This window comes from Rutidosis leptorrhynchoides, chromosome 3, assembly GCF_046630445.1.
Source record: "Rutidosis leptorrhynchoides isolate AG116_Rl617_1_P2 chromosome 3, CSIRO_AGI_Rlap_v1, whole genome shotgun sequence".
NCBI lineage: Eukaryota > Viridiplantae > Streptophyta > Magnoliopsida > Asterales > Asteraceae > Rutidosis > Rutidosis leptorrhynchoides.
This window is the reverse complement of record NC_092335.1, coordinates 112,582,986-112,597,500: the sequence shown is the minus strand read 5'-3', so window position 1 is coordinate 112,597,500 and position 14,515 is coordinate 112,582,986. Positions and strand designations below refer to the sequence as shown.

Here is a 14,515-nt window from a genome sequence, read left to right as displayed (position 1 = left end):
GTCGATTTCTTTCCAAGCTCGACCATCTACCGGATGACGCATCTTACCCTCTTCATTGCACTGCCCAGTAGCATGCCAAGTCATATCCTTTGCAGTGTATCTGGAACTGTACAACAGTTTTAGTCTTGGAGTTATTGGAAAATAACGCAAAACTTTATTAGGAACTTTTTTCCCCGTTGTGCGTTCATCTTTCCATCTACTCTCTTTACATATTGGACAGTTTTCCAAACCCTGGTATTCTTTATAAAACAAACAACAATCATTCTTACAAGCATGTATCGCTTGATACCCTAAACCGATCTTTCTCATCCACTTCTTAGTTTCGTAAAATGATTTCGGAATCGTGTTATTTGGGGGATGTGATTGTATGAGTAATTCTAACAATTGGTCGAATGAAGTATTCGTCCATTTGTTCAAGACCTTAATGTGTGTTAACTTGGCTAAAAACTCTAATGAGGACAACTTGCTACCGGGATATAGCTCGGTTTGCGTGGAGTCAATTAAATCATCAAGAGCAGTTGTGGTCATGTCATTCATAGTCTCATCGTCATTCGGACCTTCGTCCTCAAAATTAGGAACTTCCTCCAACTGAATATCGTGCAAGAAATTTCTTAGAGGGTCCGTTGTGTTGTGTACTTCGGGTGGTTGTGGTAGTTCACCGTTGTAGTGACCCGAACTTTTCCATGTTTATATATATTAATTGAGATTAATATTTACATGATTAAATGTTTCCAACATGTTAAGCAATCAAACTTGTTGAGACTTGATTAATTGAAATATGTTTCATATAGACAATTGACCACCCAAGTTGACCGGCGATTCACGAACGTTAAAACTTGTAAAAACGACATGACGATATATATATGGATATACATATGGTTAACATGAGATTATGATAAGTAAGTATCTCCATAAGTATATTAATAATGAGTTATATACATATAAACAAGACTACTAACTTAAGGATTTCGAAACGGGACATATATGTAACGATTATCGTTGTAACGACATTTAAATGTATATATATATATCATATTAAGATATATTAATATATCATAATATCATGATAATATAATAATTTAACATCTCATTAGATATAATAAACAATGGGTTAACAACATTAATTGAGATCGTTAACTTAAAGGTTTCAAAACAACACTTACATGTAACGACTACCGATGACTTAACGACTCAGTTAAAATGTATATACATGTAGTGTATTTAGATGTATTAAAATACTTTTGGAAGACTTCAAGACATATATCAAAACACTCATACTTAACGAAAATGGTTACAGTTACTTTCCCATTCTTTTCTTTCATCAAGAATTCTAGTCGTATTCTTACCCGTATTATACACAGCTTCAAAACGTACTTACTATGGGTATATACCAATAGGAACTAGCATGGGATTCCACTCTTTATTATTTCATGTATGACTAATCAATTTTAACTTCTACCAAGAGCTAGTCAACTAACTAGAACTCCTTTTAACCCCACTCACCACTCACCAATTACCACTCATCATTCACTCCATTTCACTTCCAATTCTCTTTCTAATTCTCTCTCAACACACACACACACTATTATGAATGTGTTTTTCCAGTAGTTAATCATCATCTTCATCAAAAATCACTTCAAGAATCAAGCTATAATCATCATAGGAAGAACACTTCAAAAATCCCTTCAAGTTTACTAATTTACTTCCAAGCTTTCTAATCCATTCCAAGTAATCATCTAAGATCAAGAAACCTTTGTTATATACAGTAGGTTATCTTTCTTATTCAAGGTAATATTCATATTCAAACTTTGATTCAATTTCTATAACTATAAACTATCTTAATTCGAGTAAAAATCTTACTTGAACTTGTTTTTGTGTCATGATCCTACTTCAAGAACTTTCAAGACATCCAAGATCCTTTGAAGCTAGATCATTTCTTGTCACTTCCAGTAGGTTTACCTACTAAACTTGAGGTAGTAATGATGTTCATAACATCATTCGATTCATATATATAAAACTATCTTATTCGAAGGTTTAAACTCGTAATCACTAGAACATAGTTTAGTTAATTCTAAACTTGTTCGCAAACAAAAGTTAATCCTTCTAACTTGACTTTTAAAATTAACTAAACACATGTTCTATATCTATATGATATGCTAACTTAATGATTTAAAACCTGGAAACACAAAAAACACCGTAAAACCGGATTTACGCCGTCGTAGTAACACCGCGGGCTGTTTTGGGTTAGTTAATTAAAAACTATGATAAACTTTGATTTAAAAGTTGTTATTATGAGAAAATGATTTTTATTATGAACATGAAACTATATCCAAAAATTATGGTTAAACTCAAAGTGGAAGTATGTTTTCTAAAATGGTCATCTAGACGTCGTTCTTTCGACTGAAATGACTACCTTTACAAAAACGACTTGTAACTTATTTTTCCGACTATAAACCTATACTTTTTCTGTTTAGATTCATAAAATAGAGTTCAATATGAAACCATAGCAATTTGATTCACTCAAAACAGATTTAAAATGAAGAAGTTATGGGTAAAACAAGATTGGATAATTTTTCTCATTTTATCTACGTGAAAATTGGTAACAAATCTATTCCAACCATAGCTTAATCAACTTGTATTGTATATTATGTAATCTTGAGATACCATAGACACGTATACAATGTTTCGACCTATCATGTCGACACATCTATATATATTTCGGAACAACCATAGACACTCTATATGTGAATGTTGGAGTTAGCTATACAGGGTTGAGGTTGATTCCAAAATATATATAGCTTGAGTTGTGATCAATACTGAGATACGTATACACTGGGTCGTGGATTGATTCAAGATAATATTTATCGATTTATTTCTGTACATCTAACTGTGGACAACTAGTTGTAGGTTACTAACGAGGACAGCTGACTTAATAAACTTAAAACATCAAAATATATTAAAAGTATTGTAAATATATTTTGAACATACTTTGATATATATGTATATATTGTTATAGGTTCGTGAATCAACCAGTGGCCAAGTCTTACTTCCCGACGAAGTAAAAATCTGTGAAAGTGAGTTATAGTCCCACTTTTAAAATCTAATATTTTTGGGATGAGAAAATACATGCAGGTTTTATAAATGATTTACAAAATAGACACAAGTACGTGAAACTACATTCTATGGTTGAATTATCGAAATCGAATATGCCCCTTTTTATTAAGTCTGGTAATCTAAGAATTAGGGAACAGACACCCTAATTGACGCGAATCCTAAAGATAGATCTATTGGGCCTAACAAACCCCATCCAAAGTACCGGATGCTTTAGTACTTCGAAATTTATATCATATCCGAAGGGTGTCCCGGAATGATGGGGATATTCTTATATATATGCATCTTGTTAATGTCGGTTACCAGGTGTTCACCATATGAATGATTTTTATCTCTATGTATGGGATGTGTATTGAAATATGAAATCTTGTGGTCTATTATTACGATTTGATATATATAGGTTAAACCTATAACTCACCAACATTTTTGTTGACGTTTAAAGCATGTTTATTCTCAGGTGAATACTAAGAGCTTCCGCTATTGCATACTAAAATAAGGACAAGATTTGGAGTCCATGTTTGTATGATATTGTGTTAAAACTACATTCAAGAAACTGATTTCGATGTAACATATTTGTATTGTAAACCATTATGTAATGGTCGTGTGTAAACAGGATATTTTAGATTATCATTATTTGATAATCTACGTAAAGCTTTTTAAACCTTTATTTATGAAATAAAGGTTATGGTTTGTTTTAAAAATGAATGCAGTCTTTGAAAAACGTCTCATATAGAGGTTAAAACCTCGCAACGAAATCAATTAATATGGAACGTTTTTAATCAATAAGAACGGGACATTTCAGTTGGTATCCGAGCGTTGGTCTTAGAGAACCAGAATTTTTCATTAGTGTGTCTTATCTAGTTTGTTAGGATGCATTAGTGAGTCTGGACTTCGACCGTGTTTACTTGAAAAATGATTGCTTAACAAATTTTGTTGGAAACTATATATTTTTAACATGTGAATATTATGTGATATATTAATCTCTTAACGCGTTTGATATTATGTGATAGATGTCTACCTCTAGAACAAGTCCCATTGACTCACCTAATAATAATGAAGAGTCAAATGTAAATTGGAATGATTCGTGGACTGATTCACAAGTTCCCGAAGAGGAACCGGAAGAAGAGTCGGATCCGGAAGAAGAATCGGAACCGGAAGAAGAATCGGAACCGGATGAAGAAATAGAACCGGCGGGGGAAATAATAAAACGGTTAAGTAAAAGAAAATCCTCAACCAACCGACCAAGGTTAATTATGGTCAATGGTGTTTCCGCCAAGGAAGCAAAATATTGGGAGGATTACCAATTCTCCGATGAATCGGATTCCGACGAGAATTCCGATGATGTTATAGAAATTACCCCAACTGAATTTAAAAAGGCAAAAGAAAATAATATGGGAAAGGGCATAAAAATAGAGAAATCTAATTCCAACCCCGATGAACTTTATATGTATCGTCAACCCCCGAAGTCCTTAAGTTGTAACAATGACCCGGGAACCTCTAAACCACCAGGTTTTTCTAAACCAATGTGGATAACGACGTCTCGTATTAGGGGAACATCATATATCCCTAGAAGCTTGGCAAAACGAACCAAAACCGAAGAAGAAGAAACAAGCGAGTCGGAATAAGATAGTTGTATTCGTGTGGTGTAATATAAGTAATATAGTGTGCTTATGCTTTATGATATATGTAAAAATTGCTTGTATTAATAAGTATTTTTTTATGAATCTAACTCTTGTCTATTTTACAGTATAAAAACACAAAATGGATAGACAACCCAATATTTTAAGAGACCTACCCGGAGACATGATTGATGAAATCTTGTCTAGAGTCGGTCAGAATTCTTCGGCACAACTATTTAAGGCGAGATCAGTTTGTAAGACATTCGAAGAACGTTCCAAGAATGCCTTGGTTTATAAAAGGCTTTCGTTCGAAAGATGGGGGATATCACATTGGGAAATCCATAAGTTACGATGTGTTTACTTTGACGCATATATTGCGGGGAACCCAAATGCTATTTTACGTAATGGGTTAAGAAATTATTTTGACTCAATATATCCGAATATTGGACTTCGTGATTTAGAAAAAGTGGCTGACATGCAACATAAATAAGCATGTTATGCTTACAGATTAGTAATGTTCGCTTCTCACCAAAGTGAGAACAAGAACATCGGGCTACAACTATTAAATAAAACGTTCCCACAAGTGACGGAGTCGGTAATTGGGGTAAGAAATGAGGTTTTTAGATTGTTACGGGACTGTTGGACATTACGTAACCCTCGTCCCTTTGACGACGTTACAACACGCTGTCTTATCAACGGCCATAACGGTTATGTTCCACAAGACCAAGGATGGGAAGTAATCCTAGTAAAACCAGAATGCATGACTTGTTTCTGGACGTATGAATTACGTGTCTTTATTGCCTTTGCTGAACGACTTGTGTACTAGCTAGAATTATCTTCACAACCATCTTGTATCAAATTTATTGTGTGCTATATTTCATGCTATATGTAAAATAAGCGGTATTGTAAGTTTGTAAAATATTGTGTAAAAGTTTGAACGCGAAATATTATTATAATCAGTTTTTCATATAGAATTGTAGTAGTTGAATTGTATATTAGCTACTAAGTATGAACTTAACGGGTAGGTACTACCCGAATTTAAACTTATAAAACGCTAATATGAAGAAAAAGCTTTTATAAATGAGTTCATATTATGCTACGAAATACTATTAACTACTCTTAATATTCTGTATGATTAACTTGTTCCATTTGACTATTTTGAAGGAAATGGCACCGACTACTCGACACACCGTGAATATGAATGAAGAGGAATTCCGTACTTTTCTAGCTTCAAACATAGCCGCAGTACAGGCTGCGCTACATACCAACAATAACCTTGGATCTGGCAGTACAGGAAATCGTGTAGGATGCACCTACAAAGAATTCACTTCCTGCAAACCTTTGGAATTTGATGGAATCGAAGGACCGATCGGATTGAAACGGTGGACCGAGAAGGTCGAATCGGTGTTTGCCATAAGTAAGTGTACTGAAGAGGACAAATTGAAGTACGCTACGCATACCTTCACAGGTTCTGCGTTAACATGGTGGAATACCTATCTAGAGCAAGTGGGACAAGACGATGCGTACGCACTACCGTGGTCAGCATTCAAGCACTTGATGAACGAGAAGTACCGTCCCAGAACCGAGGTCAATAAGCTCAAGACAGAACTTAGAGGGTTACGAACCCAAGGATTTGATATTACCACGTACGAAAGACGATTCACAGAATTGTGCCTATTGTGTCCGGGAGCATTCGAAGATGAGGAAGAGAAGATCGACGCGTTTGTGAAAGGATTACCGGAAAGAATCCAAGAAGATATAAGTTCACACGAGCCCGCCTCCATACAACAGGCATGTAGAATGGCTCACAAACTAGTGAACCAGATTGAAGAAAGAATTAAAGAACAGACTGCTGAAGAGGCCAATGTAAAGCAAGTCAAAAGAAAGTGGGAGGAAAACGGTGATAAGAATCACCAATACAACAACAACAGCAATTACAACAATAATCGCAACAATTATCCCAACAATCGCAACATAAATCGCAACTACAACAAACGGCCCAACAACAACAACAACAACAACAACAACAACAGCAACTACAACAATCATCCCAACAACAATAATAACCACAACAACAACAACAATCAGAAGCAGCTATGCCAAAGGTGTGAAAAGTATCACTCGGGGTTCTGCACCAAATTTTGCAACAAGTGTAAAAGAAATGGTCATAGCGCGGCGAAGTGTGACGTCTACGGACCAGGGGTTAATAGAACGAAAGGAACAAATGGTGTCGGAACGAGTAATGGCGGAGCAAGTAGTGTCGGAGCAAGTTATGCCAATGTATTTTGTTATAAATGTGGAAAACCGGGCCACATTATTAGAAATTGCCCGAACCAGGAGAACACGAATGGACAAGGCCGCAGAAGAGTTTTCAATATTAATGTGGCAGAGGCACTGGAAGACCCGGAGCTTGTTACGGGTACGTTTCTTATTGACAATAAATCTGCTTACGTTTTATTTGATTCGGGTGCGGATAGAAGCTATATGAGTAGAGATTTTTGTGCTAAATTAAGTTGTCCATTGACGCCTTTGGATAGTAAATTTTTACTCGAATTAGCAAATGGTAAATTAATTTCAGCAGATAATATATGTCGGAATCGAGAAATTAAACTGGTTAGCGAAACATTTAAGATTGACTTGATACCAGTAGAGTTAGGGAGTTTTGATGTGATAATCGGTATGGACTGGTTGAAAGAAGTGAAAGCAGAGATAGTTTGCTACAAAAATGCAATTCGCATTATACGAGAAAAAGGAAAACCCTTAATGGTGTACGGAGAAAAGGGCAACACGAAGCTACATCTTATTAGTAATTTGAAGGCACAAAAACTAATAAGAAAAGGTTGCTATGCTATTCTAGCACACGTCAAGAAAGTACAAACTGAAGAAAAGAGCATCAATGATGTTCCCGTCGCAAAAGAATTTCCCGATGTATTTCCGAAAGAATTACCGGGATTACCCCCACATTGACCTGTTGAATTTCAAATAGATCTTGTACCAGGAGCTGCACCAATAGCTCGTGCTCCTTACAGACTCGCACCCAGCGAGATGAAAGAACTGCAAACCCAATTACAAGAACTTTTAGAGCATGGTTTCATTCGACCAAGCACATCACCGTGGAGAGCTCCTGTTTTGTTTGTCAAGAAGAAAGATGGTACATTCAGGTTGTGTATTGACTACCGAGAGTTGAACAAACTTACCATCAAGAACCGCTACCCACTACCGAGAATCGACGACTTATTTGATCAACTACAAGGCTCGTCTGTTTATTCAAAGATTGACTTACGTTCCGGGTATCATCAAATGCGGGTGAAAGAAGATGATATTCCAAAGACTACTTTCAGAACGCGTTACGGTCATTACGAGTTTATGGTCATGCCATTTGGTTTAACTAATGCACCAGCTGTGTTCATGGACCTTATGAACCGAGTGTGTGGACCATACCTTGACAAGTTTGTCATTGTTTTCATTGATGACATACTTATTTACTCAAAGAATGACCAAGAACACGGTGAACATTTAAGAAAGGTGTTAGAAGTATTGAGGAAGGAAGAATTGTACGCTAAATTTTCAAAGTATGCATTTTGGTTGGAAGAAGTTCAATTCCTCGGTCACATAGTGAACAAAAAAGGTATTAAGGTGGATCCGGCAAAGATAGAAACTGTTGAAAAGTGGGAAACCCCGAAAACTCCGAAACACATACGCCAGTTTTTAGGACTAGCTGGTTACTACAGAAGGTTCATCCAAGACTTTTCCAGAATAGCAAAACCCTTGACTGCATTAACGCATAAAAGGAAGAAATTTGAATGGAAGGATGAACAAGAGAAAGCGTTTCAGTTATTGAAGAAAAAGTTAACTACGGCACATATATTGTCATTGCCTGAAGGGAATGATGATTTTGTGATTTATTGTGACACATCAAAGCAAGGTCTCGGTTGTGTATTAATGCAACGAACGAAGGTGATTGCTTATGCGTCTAGAGAATTGAAGATTCACGAGCAAAATTATACGACGCATGATTTGGAATTAGGCGCGGTTGTTTTTGCATTAAAGACTTGGAGGCACTACTTATATGGGGTCAAAAGTATTATATATACCGACCACAAAAGTCTTCAACACATATTTAATCAGAAACAACTGAATATGAGGCAGCGTAGGTGGATTGAATTGTTGAATGATTACGACTTTGAGATTTGTTACCACCCGGGGAAGGTAAATGTGGTAGCCGATGCCTTGAGCAGGAAGGACAGAGAACCCATTCGAGTAAAATCTATGAATATAATGATTCATAATAACCTTACTACTCAAATAAAGGAGGCGCAACAAGGAGTTTTAAAAGAAGGAAATTTAAAGGATGAAATACCCAAAGGATCGGAGCAACATCTTAATATTCGGGAAGTCAGAATCCGGTATAGGGCTGAAAGGATTTGGGTACCAAAATTTGGAGATATGAGAGAAATGGTACTTAGAGAAGCTCATAAAACCAGATACTCAATACATCCTGGAACGGGGAAGATGTACAAGGATCTCAAGAAACATTTTTGGTGGCCGGGTATGAAAGCTGATGTTGCTAAATACGTAGGAGAATGTTTGACGTGTTCTAAGGTCAAAGCTGAGCATCAGAAACCATCAGGTCTACTTCAACAACCCGAAATCCCAGAATGGAAATGGGAAAACATTACCATGGATTTCATCACTAAATTGCCAAGGACTGCAAGTGGTTTTGATACTATTTGGGTAATAGTTGATCGTCTCACCAAATCAGCACACTTCCTGCCAATAAGAGAAGATGACAAGATGGAGAAGTTAGCACGACTGTATTTGAAGGAAGTCGTCTCCAGACATGGAATACCAATCTCTATTATCTCTGATAGGGATGGCAGATTTATTTCAAGATTCTGGCAGACATTACAGCAAGCATTAGGAACTCGTCTAGACATGAGTACTGCCTACCATCCACAAACTGATGGGCAGAGTGAAAGGACGATACAAACGCTTGAAGACATGCTACGAGCATGTGTTATTGATTTCGGAAACAGTTGGGATCGACATCTACCGTTAGCAGAATTTTCCTACAACAACAGCAACCATTCAAGCATTGAGATGGCGCCGTTTGAAGCACTTTATGGTAGAAAGTGCAGGTCTCCGATTTGTTGGAGTGAAGTGGGGGATAGACAGATTACGGGTCCGGAGATTATACAAGAAACTATCGAGAAGATCATCCAATTTCAACAACGGTTGAAAACCGCCCAAAGTCGACAAAAGAGCTACGCTGACATTAAAAGAAAAGATATAGAATTTGAAATTGGAGAGATGGTCATGCTTAAAGTTGCACCTTGGAAAGGCGTTGTTCGATTTGGTAAATGAAGGAAATTAAATCCAAGGTATATTGGACCATTCAAGATTATTGATCGTGTCGAACCAGTAGCTTACCGGCTTGAGTTACCTCAACAACTTGCGGCTGTACATAACACTTTCCACGTCTCGAATTTGAAGAAATGTTTTGCTAAAGAAGATCTCACTATTCCGTTAGATGAAATCCAAATCAATGAAAAACTCCAATTCATCGAAGAACCCGTCAAAATAATGGATCGTGAGGTTAAAAGACTTAAGCAAAACAAGATACCAATTGTTAAGGTTCGATGGAATGCTCGTAGAGGACCCGAGTTCACCTGGGAGTGTGAAGATCAGATGAAGAAGAAATACCCACATCTATTTCCAGAAGATTCGTCAACACCTTCAACAGCTTAAAATTTCGGGACGAAATTTATTTAACGGGTAGGTACTGTAGTGACCCGAACTTTTCCATGTTTATATATATTAATTGAGATTAATATTTACATGATTAAATGTTTCCAACATGTTAAGCAATCAAACTTGTTGAGACTTGATTAATTGAAATATGTTTCATATAGATAATTGACCACCCAAGTTGACCGGCGATTCACGAACGTTAAAACTTGTAAAAACGACATGACGATATATATATGGATATACATATGGTTAACATGAGATTATGATAAGTAAGTATCTCCATAAGTATATTAATAATGAGTTATATACATATAAACAAGACTACTAACTTAAGGATTTCGAAACGGGACATATATGTAACGATTATCGTTGTAACGACATTTAAATGTATATATATCATATTAAGATATATTAATATATCATAATATCATGATAATATAATAATTTAACATCTCATTAGATATAATAAACAATGGGTTAACAACATTAATTGAGATCGTTAACTTAAAGGTTTCAAAACAACACTTACATGTAACGACTAACGATGACTTAACGACTCAGTTAAAATGTATATACATGTAGTGTATTTAGATGTATTAAAATACTTTTGGAAGACTTCAAGACATATATCAAAACACTCATACTTAACGAAAATGGTTACAGTTACTTTCCCATTCTTTTCTTTCATCAAGAATTCTAGTCGTATTCTTACCCGTATTATACACAGCTTCAAAACGTACTTACTATGGGTATATACCAATAGGAACTAGCATGGGATTCCACTCTTGATTATTTCATGTATGACTAATCAATTTTAACTTCTACCAAGAGCTAGTCAACTAACTAGAACTCCTTTTAACCCCACTCACCACTCACCAATTACCACTCATCATTCACTCCATTTCACTTCCAATTCTCTTTCTAATTCTCTCTCAACACACACACACTATTATGAACGTGTTTTTCCAGTAGTTAATCATCATCTTCATCAAAAATCACTTCAAGAATCAAGCTATAATCATCATAGGAAGAACACTTCAAGAACACTTCAAAAATCCCTTCAAGTTTACTAATTTACTTCCAAGCTTTCTAATCCATTCCAAGTAATCATCTAAGATCAAGAAACCTTTGTTATATACAGTAGGTTATCTTTCTTATTCAAGGTAATATTCATATTCAAACTTTGATTCAATTTCTATAACTATAAACTATCTTAATTCGAGTAAAAATCTTACTTGAACTTGTTTTTGTGTCATGATCCTACTTCAAGAACTTTCAAGCCATCCAAGATCCTTTGAAGCTAGATCATTTCTTGTCACTTCCAGTAGGTTTACCTACTAAACTTGAGGTAGTAATGATGTTCATAACATCATTCGATTCATATATATAAAACTATCTTATTCGAAGGTTTAAACTCGTAATCACTAGAACATAGTTTAGTTAATTCTAAACTTGTTCGCAAACAAAAGTTAATCCTTCTAACTTGACTTTTAAAATTAACTAAACACATGTTCTATATCTATATGATATGCTAACTTAATGATTTAAAACCTGGAAACACGAAAAACACCGTAAAATCGGATTTACGCCGTCGTAGTAACACCGCGGGCTGTTTTGGGTTAGTTAATTAAAAACTATGATAAACTTTGATTTAAAAGTTGTTATTCTGAGAAAATGATTTTTATTATGAACATGAAACTATATCCAAAAATTATGGTTAAACTCAAAGTGGAAGTATGTTTTCTAAAATGGTCATCTTGACGTCGTTCTTTCGACTGAAATGACTACCTTTACAAAAACAACTTGTAACTTATTTTTCTGACTATAAACCTATACTTTTTCTGTTTAGATTCATAAAATAGAGTTCAATATGAAACCATAGCAATTTGATTCACTCAAAACGGATTTAAAATGAAGAAGTTATGGGTAAAACAAGATTGGATAATTTTTCTCATTTTAGCTACGTGAAAATTGGTAACAAATCTATTCCAACCATAACTTAATCAACTTGTATTGTATATTATGTAATCTTGAGATACCATAGACACGTATACAATGTTTCGACCTATCATGTCGACACATCTATATATATTTCGGAACAACCATAGACACTCTATATGTGAATGTTGAAGTTAGCTATACAGGGTTGAGGTTGATTCCAAAATATATATAGTTTGAGTTGTGATCAATACTGAGATACGTATACACTGGGTCATGGATTGATTCAAGATAATATTTATCGATTTATTTCTGTACATCTAACTGTGGACAACTAGTTGTAGGTTACTAACGAGGACAGCTGACTTAATAAACTTAAAACATCAAAATATATTAAAAGTATTGTAAATATATTTTGAACATACTTTGATATATATATGTATATATTGTTATAGGTTCGTGAATCAACTAGTGGCCAAGTCTTACTTCCCGACGAAGTAAAAATCTGTGAAAGTGAGTTATAGTCCCACTTTTAAAATCTAATATTTTTGGGATGAGAATACATGCAGGTTTTATAAATGATTTACAAAATAGACACAAGTACGTGAAACTACATTCTATGGTTGAATTATCGAAATCAAATATGCCCCTTTTTATTAAGTCTGGTAATCTAAGAATTAGGGAACAGACACCCTAATTGACGCGAATCCTAAAGATAGATCTATTGGGCCTAACAAACCCCATCCAAAGTACCGGATGCTTTGGTACTTCGAAATTTATATCATATCCGAAGGGTGTCCCGGAATGATGGGGATATTCTTATATATATGCATCTTGTTAATGTCGGTTACCAGGTGTTCACATATGAATGATTTTTATCTCTATGTATGGGATGTGTATTGAAATATGAAATCTTGTGGTCTATTGTTACGATTTGATATATATAGGTTAAACCTATAACTCACCAACATTTTTGTTGACGTTTAAAGCATGTTTATTCTCAGGTGAATACTAAGAGCTTCCGCTGTTGCATACTAAAATAAGGACAAGATTTGGAGTCCATGTTTGTATGATATTGTGTTAAAACTGCATTCAAGAAACTGATTTCGATGTAACATATTTGTATTGTAAACCATTATGTAATGGTCGTGTGTAAACAGGATATTTTAGATTATCATTATTTGATAATCTACGTAAAGCTTTTTAAACCTTTATTTATGAAATAAAGGTTATGGTTTGTTTTAAAAATGAATGCAGTCTTTGAAAAACGTCTCATATAGAGGTCAAAACCTCGCAACGAAATCAATTAATATGGAACGTTTTTAATCAATAAGAACGGGACATTTCAACCGTGATGCCGCCATATGGTATAAGAGGGTTCAAACCCATATCTAGTTATATGGGCTTTTATATGTTTAGGTTTAAGAAGAACCGTATTACCACAATGTTTACATGGGCAGCTACACTTACCGTGCGAATCCAAATTGTTGTTACACCTCTCAATAAATGCATTAAGACCTTTAATAAAGTCAGCATTAAATGTATGTCGTATAGTAGTCCACCTCTTATCAATCGTCATAGATATTCCCTAATTAAATCAAGTTTAAAACAGCAAAAAACTTTAAAATTAAAAACAATTAATATATGTATAATCAAAGCCGGGTGGTCCAACTATGGAAGGCAACCTAACCCACTCTCTGAATATTTTGTCTCAACTATGGGTGCGCACAACTAATTTAATAGTTAGCAAAAATTCGGCAGCATTTTCCCTAAACTCCCCAAATATGTCGTATTAAACGCATATTTGTAGGAGTAAAGGGAAAATGTGTACCAAAATTTTTGTAACTAGTAAATAAGTTATACGCATCCACATCCTAAAAGAGACAAAACACACAGAAAGCAGTCCCAAAAAGGGGACCTTCCAAAGTTAATTTCTAATAAATTAACCTTGGATGGGTATTCTATAGGATTGATTAATTTCGAACCGAAGGTACAACTATTCCGAAATTAACCACTAAACCTAACAATGTTCATAAAACAATAAGCATAAACATAAACATAAACATAAACAATAACATTTACACTTATACTTATAC

The 14,515-nt window shown here is 34.9% G+C and overlaps 1 protein-coding gene across 1 annotated transcript in view; it reads right to left on the bottom strand.

Annotated features, from left to right (window-relative positions):
- LOC139900310 (uncharacterized) overlaps positions 1 to 537 on the bottom strand; it is a 1,434-nt gene extending 897 nt beyond the window's left edge. Inside the window, exon 1 of the mRNA XM_071883095.1 lies at positions 1 to 537. This exon is cut by the window's left edge and continues 897 nt beyond it. Coding sequence (XP_071739196.1) covers positions 1 to 537 — 537 coding nt within the window.
- Positions 538 to 14,515: the final 13,978 nt, after the last annotated feature.